The following is an 18,211-nucleotide window of genomic DNA, read 5'->3' as shown; positions in this document are numbered from 1 at the left end:
ACTGAAACCTAAAGTTTTCTTTTTCTACTGTATCTGTTGCCAAGTTCTGGACAGGTGCACATCCTTGCTGTCCCTTTCTGTATGAAAGGTTGTTTTTTTTTCTTTTCTTTTTAAAACTCCTAATTATGGACTTTGAAACATACTCAGGAATCAAGAGAGCAATGATGAAATCTCCCTGTACCCATCACTCAGCTTCAGTGATTACCCCTGCTTTGCCATTCTTAATTCATCTGTTCTTCTTGTTTACTGTTCCCTGAGTTTTGTTTTCCTAGGGCACATAAAAATAAATATCAGATATCATATCATTTCACCCATAGTTTGAGTTGTATCTCTAAAAGGAAAGGGCATCGTGAGGACACAATGACCTAACCGAGTTTGGGGCTTAAACAAGGAAGGGAGAACTGTTGCAGTTTAAGAGACTAAGAAGGCGGGACAGCCCGGGTGGCTCAGCGGTTTAGTGCCACCTTCAACCCAGGGCCTGATCCTGGAGATCTGGAATGAAGTCCCACGTTGGGCTCCCTGCGTGGAGCCTGCTTCTCCCTCTGCCTGTGTCTCTGCCTCTCTGTCTGTGTGTGTGTGTGTGTGTGTGTGTGTGTGTGTGTGCATGTGCGTGTGTCTCATAAATAAATAAAATCTTAAAAAAAATTAAAAAATCTTAAAAAAAAAAAAAGAAAGAGACTAAGAAGGCAATTAACAGGAAGTTCTTAGCATTATCACAATACCGTTATCATATCCCCTAAATGAATGCTATTTCTGGATATTTTCAGTGATCTTTGGCTAAACAGATTGAGCCACACATGTAGTTCAGTTTGTCACTCCTTGTAGCAAGGTGAGTGCACAGCTTTGGATACTATGGGACAAGTTACAGGGTGTGGGCTCATGCCAGGTGCTTTTGGGGGAGAGTTCTGGGTTAGATGTCAGGAAGTGAGAGTAATTCTGTGATTAGGCTTATCAGTAAAGTTTACCTAGAAGGAGGAAACTACACCACAGGGGGAGCTATAATTGATAAAGCAGCAGCAGTGGCTCATGTTGGCCAGAAAGAGGGGATGTTTGGTTACTTTGGAGTTCTAGATAATGTTTATCTTTTGTTTGTGTTCAGACATGATTGCAGAATGGTCTTATTTTTGTCTTAGCATGTCACAGTCATAGAGTGGCCCTGTCTGCTGTCGCTGTTCTGTGAACTTGCTTATGTTCAAGGGTAGAATTTGCAGATCTGGCTGATAGTACCAGGGCAGCTCCTGGATGTCGGGCTGCTTTTCTCTTTACCAGTATCCTCGAATACCCAGTCTGTGTTCAGTTCCCCTAAAATGCCTCATAATATGTTTTTACCATTGGTGTTGTCTGAATGGAGATTGAAGGCCCACGCCCACACACTGCAGTGGGTTCTTATGTCTCTTAACCAGTCTCTTTGCGGGTAACAGTATTCCCTTCCTCTCTGTCCCCCAGATTGGGTTTGACTGCTTACATCTTCATGATGTCATTTTAACCTCTCAGTCTCTCCTCTTCCTTCTCTTCTATAAACTAATTACATGAAAGGATTTGTCAGAATTTTTGGCAAAAGTACTTCACAGATGGTGCTGTTTCTTCTTACATCATATCAGAACTTTTGTGCGATCCAGATACCTACTTTGTGATAATAAGATTTATCAGTTGGTTCTAGTATCAGCTTGATTCTTCTCTTATAAAGTTACCCAGCTTATTAATACAGTCTTCATTTATCCCTTAGTCAATAAGATTCCTTGTTAATTACAAAAGGATAAAATGATTACTTAATAGAAAAACCTGTGGCATGCCACCTTAACCACATGATCAAAGTTATCACCAGTAATGAAACAGACTGGATCATGTGCCTCCTGATGTGGCACATGAGAAGGACATGCATCACTTGTACAATCCTTCATCCAAAAACGAACTTTCTGAATCTAATCATGAGAAAATATCAGGCAAGCCAAAATTGAGGTGGGTGGAGTCTGTGAAACATCTGATCTGGACTCTTTGTATCTTGAAAGATGAAGAAGGGCTGAGGGACAGGTCCAGATTAAAGGAGAGTAAAGAACTATGGTTAGAGGGCATGGTCCCATGTGAGAGATTTACAAAGGGATTGCTATAAAGGACATTATTGGACCAGTTAGTGAAATTCTGCATATGGAATATATGTTACATAATAATAATAATAATAATAATAATAATAATAATAAATATTAAATCCATGTTAAACATTCCTGATTTTGATCATTGTGGTTATGTTAGAGAATGTCCAAGTTCCTGTGTTACTTTGAAGTATATAGGAGGAAAGGGTCATGACATCTATTTTCCCTTGAATATATTGTTCTCAACATTGTTGCTGAAACAGATGGAATGCAGGAGAGAGAGAAAGACAATTTTAATGGTGAAGAGTCTGTGGAAATTCATCATATTCACACCATCCTTCTTTTCTTTAAAATAAAACATAACACTTAAACATCTCCATTCATTTTTCACCTAATAATTTATTAACTGTTAATTGTTGCCATGACCCATTAATTTACTAGTGGTTGCAAAATGGTTACTTTCTGACTCTAGCATTTTTCTTTATAATAAATGAAGCTTCTTGTAAAGCTTGTATGATTCTTCTGTAAAGAACTTTAACTCACACAATAGGGATATATGCTTGATTTTTTCCTTATAGAATTTTCAGAATCAGAAGCTGATATCCTGGCCTCCTCCAATTCTGACCATTAGGGTTTTTTTTTTAAATATCATTATGAATTCATGATTTTGTTTCGATTTGATGATTTCAACAGACTGCAGCCATTATTTATCAAATTGTTCCATCCTAAGAGGGGAACTCTTTTAAAAAAATTTTCTCCATGTCTTTTTGACACAACCCCATTAGCCTTTGCTGGGTCTCTTGCTTTCTGTTATAAGATGTTCCAAACTCAGCTTGAACATTTCATGTTCTACACTGGACTGAGCTATTTCTCAAAAGGGTCCTGATTTCTTTTATGGGAAGACTACTGACATTTAGAGGCATATTGGGGGATCCCTGGGTGGCGCAGCGGTTTGGCGCCTGCCTTTGGCCCAGGGCGCGATCCTGGAGATCCGGGATCGAATCCCACGTCGGGCTCCCGGTGCATGGAGCCTGCTTCTCCCTCTGCCTGTGTCTCTGCCTCTCTCTCTCTCTCTGTGTGACTATCATAAATAAATAAAAATTAAAAAAAAAATAGAGGCATATTGGTAGGAGAGTGGCTCATTGCTCTTCACAATGCCTATTGATTGTAGACATTTTTAGTAGTTCCGTCTAGAAAAAAGTTCAAAAACTAAAAATAAGTGCATCTTATATTTCTAATTCCTAGCTGTTCTTGGATAGGGAGATAAAATCCGAACAGTGTACTATACAGTGGGTATGTATGTGTGCATGTGTATGTGTGTGAGTGTGGTCTGTCTGAAGCTAGTATGAGGAAGCTTCTAGGTTGTAAGTGGTGAATATTTGTCAAGCCTGGACTCTCCTGGCTTCTTTCTTCTCTAGGTCTGCTTGCTCAGAACCTTGTCTGGTAAGGCGGGAGACATACAAGAGGAAGAATGGCTGCCAGATTGCTGACAACCTGGTCACAGGTACTGAGGAAATTATTCTGTTTCCAAAAAACATTGCTGTTCCCAAAGGACACATCTCTTGCCCATGACCCACAGCTTCAACTGAGCTGGCCTCAGGCTTCCCCAGTTCTTTGGGGTTCTTAGAATGAGACAAAGAATCCCTAAGACAGGCTTCTATTACTATAATATTTGTTGATTTCTTTTTTTCCAGATCTTCCTCCAGGTTAAGTATTTGTTCCATATTCTGCTGGATGCTATGAAGGAAAAGAGATTTTTTTCACTAGGAAAATCATCCATTCATTTTTCAAGTATTTTTCTCATCCTGTAGTACAGTCAATCTATACTTGGTCTTGACTAAGACTGGAAGAGGCCTCGAAACCTAGTGGTGGAAAGATCAGATAAACCATGTATTAGACAAGCTACTAAAAACATGAGTCTGGATGAGATGGTCCAGGCAGGGAGAGTGAAAGAACTGAGCCTTGGTTCAGATAATGAAATCTATGTGTTGGTCTCCTTCCCCATTGCTGGCAGCCTCCCCTACCATTCCTTTGCTACATTGTTGGAAATGAGCCTTGGCTGAGCCAGAATGTTTGTGATGTTTCAGGATTCCGTGACCTTTGAGGAAGTGGTGGTGGACTTCTCTCAGGAGGAGTGGGCACTGCTGGACCATGCTCAGAAAATCCTGTACAGAGATGTGATGCTGGAGAACTTTAGGAACCTAGCCTCTCTGGGTAAGATTGGCCTCATTAATTTTCTCATTTCTTCATGCAGCAGACAGTCCTTCCTGACATACCATGTTCTAGGATTTGTGAAAAGAATGGTAATACATGACAAACATAAAATGAATGGCGCCTGTCCTTGTAGAGCAGTCTTATGGCTTCCTGTAAAAAATCGACTGATTTCATTTTTCATTATTATTACAAGATTTAGGTAATTTGCCATATGTTTCTGCTCTTGGGCTTGGATTTCAAGGGTCAGTTCTCTATGAACAGGGCATACATAGGTATATCTGTGAACAGATACGTAGATACCTGTTTTGGGGACCTTGTAAAAGATCTGATTCTTGGGTCACTCCTGAAGTTGTATTTGCCTATCTTCCTCAGTATCAAAGTATTGGAATCAGTTTTGTGGACAGATTTCTTATCTCCTTCACAGTTCCTCCACCTCACACATCTTTCTCCATGAGCAGGGTATCCTCTCTGCAAACACAGTCTGATCACGGAGGTGGAGCAGGAAGCACTGGGTCCAGAGGAGGGGGGAATTGTCCAAAGTGCCTGTACAGGTGAGCCCCAGGCAAAAAGGAGTCATTACATGGAGGAGCCATGGTGAGGGATGATCCATTTGGGAGCGTCGGTTTTGGGATAAAGAGGCCATTACTTGAGCTTTCCATCTTGCCATTCATTCACATTTTCCTGTGGTTTCAGAGAAAAGGCTGTTTTAATTCCACTTTCAATTTGATATTTCCTTGAATACTTTTTGTTCCATTCTCCCTACTTTACTTTCCAGGTAATACACTCTAGTATCTCAAACCTTCAGAATCCTTTCCCATTTCCATTGCTTGTTCCTATCATTGTCATCTTCTCCCAGAGCCACATTCCTAGAACAGTTCCTCTCATCACACGTTACATCTTCTCTTTCATCATTTCCCTTCTGTATTTAATGTTACTGAAAACAAATCCATAGGGTGCCTACCTCCTTTTTTCTGTTATCCCTATTTTTTATCCCAATAGTTATAAAAATTTTCAATTTCAGATTGGAATATACAACTGAAATCAAAAGATGGAATTCCTATGCAGAATGTTCCTGGGGAAAAAACTTGCAATGGCATAAAAACGGTAAGATTCAGTAGGAATAATTCCTGTTTTTTTACAGTAGAAGTCTGTGAATGCCATTGAGTTAAAGCACCAGCTTCCAAATGAGGGGAGGCAGTGAAGCGTGGCATTTGCTCACCAGGAAGCTGTTTCAGGAGAGTCTTCCTGAATCTCATAAAATTAGGGAAATCTCTAAACCAAGCCCAACACTTTCTGCCTCACAAAGAATACCAAAAAGTAAACATTATTTAAATGTGATTCCAGGGATGGTTGGGTGGGTCAGTGGTTTAGCGTCTGCCTTCAGCCCAGGGCATGATCCTGGAGTCCCCGGATCGAGTCCTACATCAGGCTCCCTGCGAGGAACCTGCTTCTCCCTCTGCCTTTGTCTCTGCCCCCCTCTCTCTCTAATAGGAAAAAAAAAAATCACATACATACCACGAAAATAGTAAAAATGTCAGTTGTAATCATGTACTTCCTATGTATGGCAGATTGCACATGAAGAATTCTCATAAGTATAAAGAAAGTGATAAGGTCTTTAGTCACCACTTACTCCTTGCTCTGCAGGCACTAACTCAACCTGGTAAGAAACCCTTGGAATTTGATCATTGTGGAAAATTCTTCAGAAAGAACTATCGCTTTATGTGTACAAGATATTGTGAGAGAGAGAAATGCTACAAATATAAAGAATATGGGAAAGACCTTGGCCATCCCTCAACTCTTAGCAGTCATGTAAGTACTCACAGTGGAGAGAAAGCTCTTGAATTTAATGATCATGGCAAATCTTTCAACCAAGAGGGATCCCTTAGGAAACACTTAAGGACTCTCACAGGAGAGAAATTTCACACGTGTAGTCAGTGTCTTATGTCCTTCAGCTTACATCCTTCCTTTTCAGTACATGTGCAAATACCTACTGGAGAGGAACTCTGTGATTGCAGTGATTATGGAGAAAGAGCTTCCCATAGTGTCCACAAAACAATGTGTACCATGGAAGAAAGCTCAGAATGTAATGAGCATGGGAAGGTGTTCGCCAGCCCCTTGTCCCTTCAGAAATGTGTGAGACCTCATGCCGGAGAGAAGCCTTACGAATGTAGTGACTGTGGGAAAGCCTTCATTTTTCAGTCCTCCCTTAAAAAGCATGTGAGATCTCACACTGGAGAGAAACCTTATGAGTGTAATCACTGTGGAAAATCCTTCAGCCAGAGCTCTCATCTTAATGTGCACAAAAGGACTCACACTGGAGAGAAACCCTATGACTGTAAGGAATGTGGCAAGGCTTTCACTGTTCCTTCATCCCTTCAGAAGCATATGAGAACCCACACTGGAGAGAAGCCCTATGAATGCAGTGACTGTGGGAAAGCCTTCATTGACCAGTCATCCCTTAAGAAACATACACGGTCTCACACTGGAGAGAAACCTTATGAGTGTAGTCAGTGTGGAAAATCCTTCAGCACAGGCTCTTACCTCATTGTGCACAAGAGAACTCACACTGGAGAGAAAACCTATGAGTGTAAAGAATGTGGGAAGGCCTTTAGGAATTCTTCCTGCTTAAGAGTACATGTGAGAACTCACACAGGAGAGAAGCCCTATCAGTGTGTTCAGTGTGGGAAGGCATTCAGCACCAGCACTAATCTTATAATGCACAAACGAATACATACTGGGCAGAAAGTATGAATGAAATGACTAGAAGAAAGCCTTAACTAGGCCTTCACAACTCATTCTTCATTTTAGAACTCACACTGGAGAGCAGCCCTGTTGTGACTAATATAGAAAGCCTGCAGGCACAATTTTTGACTTATGCTACCCTGGGACCAATCTTACAAATGTTACCGTTCTGTGATTGTCTTTTATCAGTGAATGTTTCATCCTGAAAGTCTGTTAACCGATGAGTATTAAAAGTTATATGGCACTTAATCTACATCACAAAAGTTTTGATAAATAATATTTTTACCATGAATTTAGTACTAAATGTTGTCCAATCATCATCAAGATGTCTTGGACCTATAGGCTATTTAGAAATGTATTTTTTAATGTGCAGACTCTACATATTTTAGTTATTTTTTATAGATTCCTAATTTAATTACATTATACACAAATGTATGTTCTTCATGATACAGATTCTGTATGACATTATTCAAACAGAAAATTGTTGGAGACTTGATTGTGGTCTCAGATACAAGTATCTTCGATCCATTCCTCCCTCCCTTTCCTAAAAGTAACAAAACTACAACTGTGTTTAAGTTGGCAGTGTGGACAATTTTTTAAGGTCTCAACTTTCTTTGCCGCTGTGAATGCCCATGAGCCACTGGCTCTGTTCAGTGAGAAACAGGCAAAGGTGACTGCTTGTGGGCTCTAAAGAAGCCCATGGCAATGGGAGTGTCTTGTCTGGCATTTTTGCTTCACCATTTGCCCTGTGGTCTCATCTCATTTTCTCTCCTAGAAAACAGACCAAGAGGATCATAGTCAGAAGCTACTGATTATACAACAGGGACATACAGTATTATTTGGTTGTACCAACTCTGTGTTGCTGATTTCTGGGCTTCATGTAACAAGAGAAAAATAAACTCCTTAACTGATGCAAACCACTCTGGAGGGAAGATTCTGTTACAAGGGATTTCAGTTAACTGATAATCTCTCATATGTGGTCAAGTTTTGTGAATCCTTTAAGTATGGTTGAAAACAATGCCTGTTCTGTAATTATTTGGTATAATCAGTTCTCATTGTGTCTGATGGATGATCTTACTGTTCTTAAAATTTGTATCATTACAAACCTTCTTTCATTTGTCCTTTATTGAAAGCGGTATGTTAAGATGTGTCACTATTACTGTGGATGGTCAGATTGTTTTTTTTTTTTAATTCTCATTTGTTTTACCTTGAGTCACTATAGCTAGAAGCATATAAATGTTGTCATTTTATATTTCTGATAAATTGTCCTTTCATTCTTTATTTAAAGATTTATTTATAAAAAATAACAATTAAAATTAAAAAAATAAAGATTTATTTATTTGAGAGACAGAGAGTGCACAAGCAGGGGGAGAGGGAGAAGCAGACCCCCCACCCCCACTGAGCTGGGAACCTGTTAAAGGGCTTGATCCCAGGACCCTTAGCCCAAGGCAGATGCTTAACTGACTGAGCCACCCAGGTGCCCCTGTCCTTTCATTCTTAAATAGTGCCCATTTTTCTTCCCTAATAATGTTATAATTCACTTGGTATTAATGTGAATTATTGACCTAGCCGATAACATTTTCTCCTTACCAGTATGTAAGGACAACCAGAAACAACTTACCTTTCCTCAGCACTATGTGGTGGTGGTCCCTGAAACACCAAAGGGGGATCTCCTCAGCCAGTACATCTCCTATGGAGGACGAAGAGATCAGGAGGTCCTCAGCACCCTTCCCTGCCAAAGACAACAGCAGCCCTCACATATGTCTCTGTTGTTCCTTGCTTCATTTCTGTCATGATTTGTTCCTCTGCCAATCTGGTGGGATATGAGGGATCTCACCCATGAATGAGATAAATGTTTAATGAAAGAGGGAAAAGAGTAAGAACATTTTTTTCCCTGCTCCCCCTAAGAAAGCTCAGGAGGGGGATCCCTGGGTGGCGCAGCGGTTTGGCGCCTGCCTTTGGCCCAGGGCGCGATCCCGGAGACCCGGGATCGAATCCCACATCGGGCTCCCGGTGCATGGAGCCTGCTTCTCCCTCTGCCTGTGTCTCTGCCTCTCTCTCTTTCTCTCTGTGTGACTATCATAAATAAATAAAAATTAAAAAAAAATAAAATAAAATAAAGATCTTATCTATAAAAAAAAAAAAAAAAAGAAAGCTCAGGAGGTTTCTCAACTCAATAAAGTTTGTCTCCTGGTCAATGAGCATGGGCTCTCTTGAGTGCCACTACCTATCAACTTCTAAGAGCATCTTCTTGAAAACCAAATGTTATAAAATTGGGATTCCCCTATACTGCTCTCTTGAAAAGAGACTGTAGTCCCTCTGCGGTTGAAAGGGACAGTCTAGAAATAGAGGCCATAGCAAAGGGCCACTCAGGATCATCAGGAACTTATAGGTAAATATGTAAAAAAAAAAAAAAAAATGGGGAAAGATAAGAGACCAAAAGAAAAAAAGTATAGCAGCAGGATTACCAAGTAATCCCTCCCTTCCCAAAGAACGAGAACTTTAAATTTTATGTATCAAATATTCGTTGGGTCTAAGAAATATGTTAGTCTTCAGTTGCTTACTGATTTAAAAACAATAATGAGGGGTGCCTGCGTGGATCAGAAGTTGAGCATCTACCTTTGGCTCAGGGCATGATCCCAGTCCTGGGATTGAGTCCCACATCGGTTCCCTGCAAGGAGCCTGCTTCTCCCTCTGTGTCTCTGCCTCTCTCTTTGTGTCTCTCATGAACAAATAAATAAAATCTCAAAAAAAGACAATAATGAAAAATAAACCCATATATATAGTGAAGAAAATAAAAGGTAAAGTAAGTTATATACATATGTAATATTTAACATAATGTATATATGTAAATTATAAATATACACACAAAACTATATTTTAAAAAGATCCATAATTTGGGCCAGTTGAAAACCTAGTTTATGTATTCAAGTTTAAAACTTACATAAAAATTTTTACATATAATTATCATATATATAAAAATGTAACAACTTATATATGAAAATATTTACTTATCAAAAAGATAAGAGTGGCACCAGTGCTTTTGTGCCTCCACAATGTAAGTTCTAAATTAAACTTAACTTTGCTAAACTATACTAATTGACAAGGCTTCAAAATTGTAATCAATACCAGGGTTCAAATTATGGCTATATCTAAGAACCCCACTAAATTTAAACATTACTTCTCCTATAATCAATAAAAAATAATTAAAATAGAGGAAAACAGGTGTACTTCCCTGCAATTGTAGTCATGTCTAAATTTCCCATAGCTATTGTACCCATTACCCTAAAATATCCCATCTTAAGCACAAATGCCCTGATAATGATGAAAAATAAATTTAAAGGTCTTTGCCTTTATTCCTTGATAAAATGTGATTCTGTGGACACTTAGAATAATTAATATGGCTCAGTATGTGTTAAAACTGGCCTTCAGAGGAAAGACTATCCATTGGAAGAAAGACAGTCTCTTCAATAAATGGTGCTGGGAAAATTGGACATCCACATGCAGAAGAATGAAACTAGACCATTCTCTTACACCATACACAAAGATAAACTCAAAATGGATGAAAGATCTAAATGTGAGACAAGATTCCATCAAAATCCTAGAGGAGAACACAGGCAACACCCTTTTTGAACTTGGCCACAGTAACTTCTTGCAAGATACATCCACGAAGGCAAAAGAAACAAAAGCAAAAATGAACTATTGGGACTTCATCAAGATAAGAAGCTTTTGCACAGCAAAGGATACAGTCAACAAAACTAAAAGACAACCTACAGAATGGGAGAAGATATTTGCAAATGATGTATCAGATAAAGGGCTAGTTTCCAAGATCTATAAAGAACTTATTAAACTCAACACCAAAGAAACAAACAATCCCATCATGAAATGGGCAAAAGACATGAAGAGAAATCTCACAGAGGAAGACATAGACATGGCCAACAGGCACATGGAAAAATGCTCCACATCACTGGCCATCAGGGAAATACAAATCAAAACCACAATGAGATACCACCTCACACCAGTGAGAATGGGGAAAATTAACAAGGCAGGAAACAACAAATGTTGGAGAGGATGCAGAGAAAGGGGAACCCTCTTGCACTGTTGGTGGGAATGTGAACTGGTGCAGCCACTCTCGAAAACTGTGTGGAGGTTCCTCAAAGGGTTAAAAATAGATCTGCCCTACGACCCAGCAATCGCACTGCTGGGGATTTACCCCAAAGATACAGATGCAATGAAACACCGGGACACCTGCACCCCGATGTTTATAGCAGCAATGTCCACAATAGCCAAACTGTGGAAGGAGCCTCGGTGTCCATCGAAAGATGAATGGATAAAGAAGATGTGGTTTATGTATACAATGGAATATTACTCAGCCATTAGAAACGACAAATACCCACCATTTGCTTCAACGTGGATGGAACTGGTATTATGCTGAGTGAAGTAAGTCAATCGGAGAAGGACAAACAGTGTATGTTCTCATTCATTTGGGGAATATAAAAAATAGTGAAAGGGAATATAAGGGAAGGGAGAAGAAATGTGTGGGAAATATCAGAAAGGGAGACAGAACATAAAGACTCCTAACTCTGGGAAACGAACTAGGGGTGGTGGAAGGGGAGGAGGGCGGGGGGTGGGGGTGAGTGGGTGACGGGCACTGAGGGGGACACTTGATGGGATGAGCACTGGGTGTTATTCTGTATGTTGGTAAATTGAACACCAATAAAAAATTATTTTATTAAAAAAAATAAAACTGGCCTTCATGATTTGAAACTTATATAAACATAACTAATAAAAAAAGGTGCTTATTTCTACTGCTTCTCTTCATAATTTAATTTTGCCTGTTTCAAAAATTGAGAACAAATAACTATATCTATCTTTTGGTATTAACTGAGTAAAGAGCAGTTAAGAGTTCCTGGACTGTGCAAACAGCACTGCTAACCATATGTGATGAAGCACTGGAATGTTAATGCTTTCCCTCTCTTTATACTGTATACAAAAACTAATGGAACAAAGATGAACCATTGAAACAAAATTGCAAAATTCCTAAAAGAAAGCATAAGAGGAATGCTTCATGACATTGAATTTGGCAATGGTTTCTTAGACGTGATACCGAAAGCACCTTGCAATCAAAAAACAGATTGTACCTTATCAAAATTAAGATCTTTTGTATCTTCAGAGATCAGTTATCAACATTAAAATGCTTTTGTACTCCAAAGGACACATCAAGAAAGTGAAAGACAACTCATGGAATGGGAGAAAATATTTGCAATTCATAATGCAAAAAGGAACTTCAATACAGAATATACAAAGAAATCTTGCTAGTCAATACTAAAAAGACAAATAATGCAATTTTTAAATGGACAAGAGATTTGGAGATACATTTCTCCATGGACAAACAAATAGCAACAAATATAAGAAAAGATACTAGCCCTCAACATCAGTGGTCAGTAGAAAATTGCAAACCCAAATCACAAGGAGATACCCCTTCTCACCACTTAGGATAGCTAATATATAAAAACAAAAATTAACAAGTGATATTGGGAAATAACTCTTACATTGATGGGTAGAATGTAAAATGGTGCAGCCACTTTGGAAAAGTCTGGTAGTCCTTCAAAGTGTCAAATACATAATTACTATATGGTCCAGCAATTCCACTCCTAGGTAGATACCTGTGGTAATTAATTTTATGTGTCAACTAGACTATGTCATGGAATACCTAGATATCTGGTTAAATGTAACATCTGGGTGTCTGTGAGCATGTTTCAGGAGATTATCATTTGAATCAATAGACTGAACATAGCATATCACCCTCCCCAGCATGGGTGGACATCATCCAATTGGATTTAAGAGTGTGAATGGAATAAAAAAGCAGAAGATTGAGTTCTTTTATTGTCTGATTGTTGAATTGGGATAGTGATCTCCTGCTCTTGGTACTCCTGGTTCTCGAGCTCTGAGACAGACGGAAATTTACACCTTTGGCAGCCTTGCTCTCAGGTGTTTGAATGGCACCACCTGCTTTCATAGGTCTCTCAACTGGGGATGGTAGATTGTGAGACATCTCAGCCTCCATGGCCACATAAGTGGTTCCTTATATAAAAGTCGTGTTGTGTGTGTATAAATACAAATAATGTATGTTATGTCCATTATATGTGTGTGTGTATAATAGATGTTTCTGGGTTTACCATAAAGTTCAGGGTTATATGTTCTATTTCTTTGGAGAACTCTGGCTAATACAATACCCAGGAAAGATTAAAATATGCACACACACAAAAATAAATGAATGTTCAGAGCAGCATTATTCGTAATACCCACAAAGTGTTAACAACCCAAATGTGCATCAACTGATAAATACGAAAATAACATGTAGTATATTCATACAATGGAGTATCATTCAGCAATAAAAAAGAATGATATGCACTACAGCACATATGAACCTTGAAAACATGCTAAGTGGGATCCCTGGGTGGCTCAGGGCGTGATCCTGGAGTTCCGGGATCGAGTCCCACGTGGGGCTTCCTGCATGGAGACTGCTTCTCCCTCTGCCTGTGTCTCTGCCTCTGTGTGTGTGGGTGTGTGTCTCATGAATACATAAAATCCTTAAAAAAAAAAAAGAAAACATGCTAAGTGAAAAGTTATTGGCAGAGGATTTTATGATTTCATTTACATGAAATGTTCAGACAAGGCAAATCCATAGAATCAGAAAATAATTCATGGATACACATTAAGAGAGGAGGGAAATGGGATTATGACAGCCAAAGAGTTCTTCTGGAGGGACAAAAATGGTTCTAAAATTGTGCTAGTTGCCCAACTCTGAAATTTTAAAAAGCATACACACACACGTTGAATATTAAAGTTTCAAATGCACAAATTGTAGGTTTTGTGAATTATAGCTCAATAAAGCTGTTCCAAAATAACACAAAAACCCCCCATGGTATAGCTGCATCATTAGAAGCATAAAAAAATGTGTCTCTGAAGCACCTAGAGCAGTAAGGTCCAATATATGTTAGCCGTCATTATATTTTTTAACACTACATACTAGAGCTATTATAATTTTTTAAAAGTTATGATATGGCATTAGTATTACTGACACATAAGAGTCTAGAAATTTATACCGGCACATATAGGAATTTATTTAATATAGATGTAATTTCACATGACCAGGTCAAAAGTTTACTGGTAAGTGGTACAACTGGCCCATCTTTTCTGGAGGAAATAAAATAATTAAAAAATAATAATAAATAAAATAAAATAAAATAAAATAAAAAAATAAAAAAATAAAATAAAATAAAATAAAATAAAATAAAAAAATAAATAAAATAAAAAATAAAATAATTGATCCACTACTTCACAGCACATGAAGTAAACTCTATGAGGAGTAAAGATTTAAATGTCTTTATGTTTTTAACTTTTTAAAAAATGTCTTTAATGTAAGAAGCAAATTCGGTGTACACAGTTTGAAGACATTTAAAGGCAAGGCAAGAAACATTTTTAAAAAACAATTTTTGGCTACATAAATTTAGTATTTTGTACAGCAACAGATGAAATATTAATGTAGCAAAAGTTATCAATTTAATAGATCCCATAAGATATATTTGATAATGCACATGAACATCTTATCTTAATAAAATTTCTTAAAATCCGGGTTTAGGGGCACCTGGTGGCTCAGTCAGTTGAGCATCTACCTTTGTCTCAGGTCATGATCCTAGGGTCCTGGGATCAAGCCCCACATCTGGCTCTCTGCTCAGTAGGGAGCCTGCTTCTCCCTCTCCCTCCCTCTGTTATTCCCTCCACTTGTGCCCTCTGACTCTGTCACATAAAATATTTTTAAAAAATAATATCAAATCAGCGTTTAAACACCCTTATTAATTTCACAAAAACCGTCCACTGAAAATCGCAGCAAACATGATTACTGGAGACACTTCAGATGTATTCCTGAGAAGTGAAGAATTCCTGGTCTATTAGGGCTATTTCAAAAATAAAAATACAAAGACAATTACACATTAGAAGGGGTGGGAAGGATATGTGCAGAAAACCATTAACTGAACATCCAAAGGAGTCACTTACTGGAGTTTAGCATGGCGCCCAAATAGAGAGAAGCTAGACCACTTTCAGGACTGGCGAGAATGTCAAGCACGGGAGACTCGTCTAAGGGCTCCAGGAACGAGGGGAGGAGGGGCCGCAGCCTTCCCTGCCTGCTGCGGGGTGCTCGCCCACCTGCGCGCTCGCCCTTCCAGCTTAAATACTCCGCATTCCTAACGGGCACTGGGTGTGTTCCCCATTCCAGCCACCTACCTCTCCGGCCCGCTCCATTCCTTGTATTTTTTTTAAAGATTTTATTTATTCATGAGAGACACAGACAATGGCACAGACACAGGCAGAGGGAGAAGCAGGCTCCCCGCAGGGAGCCCCACGCGGGACTCGGTCCAGGGTCTCCACGGTCACGCCCTGGGCCGAAGGCAGACAGACGCTCAACCGCCGAGCCACCCAGGCGGCCCGCTCCCCACCCCGCTCCATTCCAGGCCCCACCCGCGCCTGTACCAGACCAGCCCACCCACATCCACACCGAAGGAAACCAGAACTTTCCCGCCTGAGGTGGTAGGACTAGGGACTCCACCGGAAAGCGGTGCCCCGCCCCTTCCGGCCTCAGGCAGGAAGCGGAAGTGGCGTCACGCACGCGCCAACGTCTTTTCCGCCTATGGCGCGGTTTCGCTTCGGCTGTGGCTCTGCGCAGGCCGGCTTTGGGAAGCCAAGGGGAGGGAAAGGGAAGAAGTTGCAAGAGTTTGTTCCAGGCCTCCCGGAGCCCTGCTGGGAGACCTAGCGCGTGGGGAGCCTGCAGGCTCGGTAGGTGGCGTGTGCCGCTCTTGATCTCGGGTGGTAAGTTCCAACCCCACCTTGGGTGTGGGGATGACTCAAAACAAAAAACAACTTTAGAAAAACAGGGACGAAAAAAAAAAAAAAAGAAAAACAGGGACGCCCCGGTGGGTCAGCAGTTAAGCATCTGCCTTCGGCTCAGGTCGTGATCCTGGAGACCCGGGATCGAGTCCCGCATGGGGCTTCCCGCAGGGAACCTGCTTCTCCCTCTGCCTGTGTCTCTGGCTCTCTCTGTGTCTCTCATGAATAAATAAAATCTTTAAGAAAAGAAAAGAAAGAAATCCCTGGCTTGCACTGCCCTCGTGGGCTGGACGTGAATGGGGAAATGTAATGGGCGCTTTTGGGGGGTTGTATTGATGTAGTTTTTGAATGTAGGGGTGGGGTGAAGTCTGCCATGGCCAAGAAAGATTTCTTGAGAAGCGTTTGGTGCAAAATGGTGGTTTTATTAAAGCACATGAACTGGGCTGTGGACGGAAAGAGGTGCTGCAGCGGTGCTGTGAGGGGTAGCTGATGAAATACCTGGGAGCTGGGGAGGGAAGGAAAGGGAGGTGTCCAGAAGGACTTTCATAGGCTAAAGAGGACCCACAAGATACTGGAGGCTTTGCTGTTATCAGAGTAACATTTTCCCCTCTAGCAAGACATTGACATTAAGGTAGTTGGAAGTGTTCCTGGAGGAATATCACACATATCCCACCCGGGAGTGGGGGGTACCAGGAGCTTGCGGGGTGTCAGCTTCTGCTTTGTCCTCAGCTTGTCTTCTCCTCCTCCATCAGAACCACCCTTGCCTCCATGGATAAATCCCACTTGATCCATAGTATTAGACCCCTTTGATATGTTTCTAAATTTGGTTTGCTAATATTTCCTCGAGGATCTTTGTATCTGTTTGTTGGGGATAGTGGCCCCTTTTTTGGTGGTATATTTGGTTTTGGAATCAGGGTAATGCTGGCATCATAAAATAAGTGTGCAAGTGTTCTCCCCTATTTTTTGGAAGAGTTTGAGAAGGATTGGTGCTCATCTTTAAATGTTTGTTAGAATTCACCAGTGAAGACTTCTGGTCCTGGACCTTTTTTAGTGAGAGGTTTTTTATTCTTGATTCTCTTTAATGGCTCTGCTCAAATTTTCTGTCTCTTCATGATGAAGTCTTAGGAGGTTGTGTTTTTAGGAATTTATCCATTTTTTTACAGGTTGCCCTGTTTCTGTTTTTGTTTTTGATCTTTATGTACAGCTGTTTCCTTAGTAGTCCCTTAGGATCCTTACGTTTCTATGATATTGTGACACCTTCTCTTTTTTATTTAATCTTATCGTTTTTGTAAATAAAGTTTTATGGGGAAACAGCTATACCATTTTATTTACTAAGATCTTTTTTTAAAAAATGTATTTATTTATTTATTCATGAGAGACAGAGGCAGAAACACAGGCAGAAGGGAGAAGCAGGCTTCCCGTGGGAAGCCCAATGTGGGACTCGATCCCAGGACCCTGGGATCACAATCTGAGCCAAAAGCAGATGCTCAACCACTGAGCCACCTAGGTGTCCCTATTTACTAAGATCTATGGCTACTTCTACACTACTAAGGTAGAACTAATTCGAGACTTTTTGTCCAGCAAAGCAAAACATACTTCCTATTTGGTCCTTTTCAGACAGAGTTCACCAACCACTATTCTGGACCCATTACCAACTGTCAGGAGATAACAAATGGAGTAAGGAAGGAAGAAAAGTCATAAACATCAAAACACAAATAAATAACCTAACTTTACACCTCAAGAAACTTGAACAAATGAAACCCAAAAGTAGTAGAAGGAAGAAAGCAACAATGATCAGAAAGGAAATATTTCAGAGGCAAAAAAGGTAATAAAAATGATCAATAAAACTAAGAGCTGAATTTTTGAAATGATAAACAAAATAGACCTTCAGCAAAAAAGATAAAATTAAATATATAAAAGGAGGTGTCACAGTATCACAGAAATGTAAGGGTTGTGAGTTGAAGCCCCCTGTTAGGCATATGGTTTACTTAAAAAAAATATTCTGTGGAAGCATAAGGAACAAATTTCAATATTAACTGCAAGGCACTTGTTTTCAAAATATCCACCCCACCTTCTTCATGAGTGAGAATACTCAAATATATTTTTAGAAGTACAGTGCTTGGGCTTGGGGTTGTGCATTCGAGCCCCATGTTGGGCATAGTTCAGACACACACACATATAAATAATAAACAAAAATATTTATTCCTAAAAAATGCTCATTGAGACCATCTACACTGAATCACACTGGCCAGGGTAGGGGATGTAAAATAAGTCTT

General features: G+C 39.9%; 1 protein-coding gene and 1 long non-coding RNA gene across 7 annotated transcripts in view; one reads left to right on the top strand and one right to left on the bottom strand.

Annotated features, from left to right (window-relative positions):
- LOC140610868 (zinc finger protein 177-like) overlaps positions 1-7,963 on the top strand; it is a 30,409-nt gene extending 22,446 nt beyond the window's left edge. For 4 of the 5 annotated variants that reach the window (XM_072787371.1, XM_072787370.1, XM_072787373.1 and 1 more), the window contains 5 exons: positions 3,509-3,594; positions 4,178-4,304; positions 4,763-4,855; positions 5,326-5,408; positions 5,949-7,963. In XM_072787371.1, coding sequence (XP_072643472.1) covers positions 3,562-3,594; positions 4,178-4,304; positions 4,763-4,855; positions 5,326-5,408; positions 5,949-7,055 — 1,443 coding nt within the window. In that variant the 5' untranslated portion in view covers positions 3,509-3,561 and the 3' untranslated portion in view covers positions 7,056-7,963. The remainder of the gene's footprint in view (positions 1-3,508; positions 3,595-4,177; positions 4,305-4,762; positions 4,856-5,325; positions 5,409-5,948) is intronic. The other variant, XM_072787374.1, reaches the window with a different exon arrangement.
- The window catches only part of LOC140610877 (uncharacterized), a 37,545-nt gene extending 22,003 nt beyond the window's left edge, over positions 1-15,542 (bottom strand). Inside the window, exons 1-3 of one of the 2 annotated variants that reach the window (XR_012012332.1) lie at positions 15,108-15,542; positions 8,668-8,778; positions 2,457-4,985 (exon numbers count right to left, since the gene is read on the bottom strand). This is a non-coding gene — a long non-coding RNA (uncharacterized lncRNA). Of the gene's footprint in view, positions 1-2,456; positions 4,986-8,667; positions 8,779-15,107 lie in introns of those variants that run through there. The other variant, XR_012012333.1, reaches the window with a different exon arrangement.
- Positions 15,543-18,211: the final 2,669 nt, after the last annotated feature.

Source organism: Canis lupus, chromosome 19 (assembly GCF_048164855.1).
Source record: "Canis lupus baileyi chromosome 19, mCanLup2.hap1, whole genome shotgun sequence".
NCBI lineage: Eukaryota > Metazoa > Chordata > Mammalia > Carnivora > Canidae > Canis > Canis lupus.
Note: the sequence above shows the minus strand (reverse complement) of the source record. Positions and strands in the feature narration are given on the sequence as shown.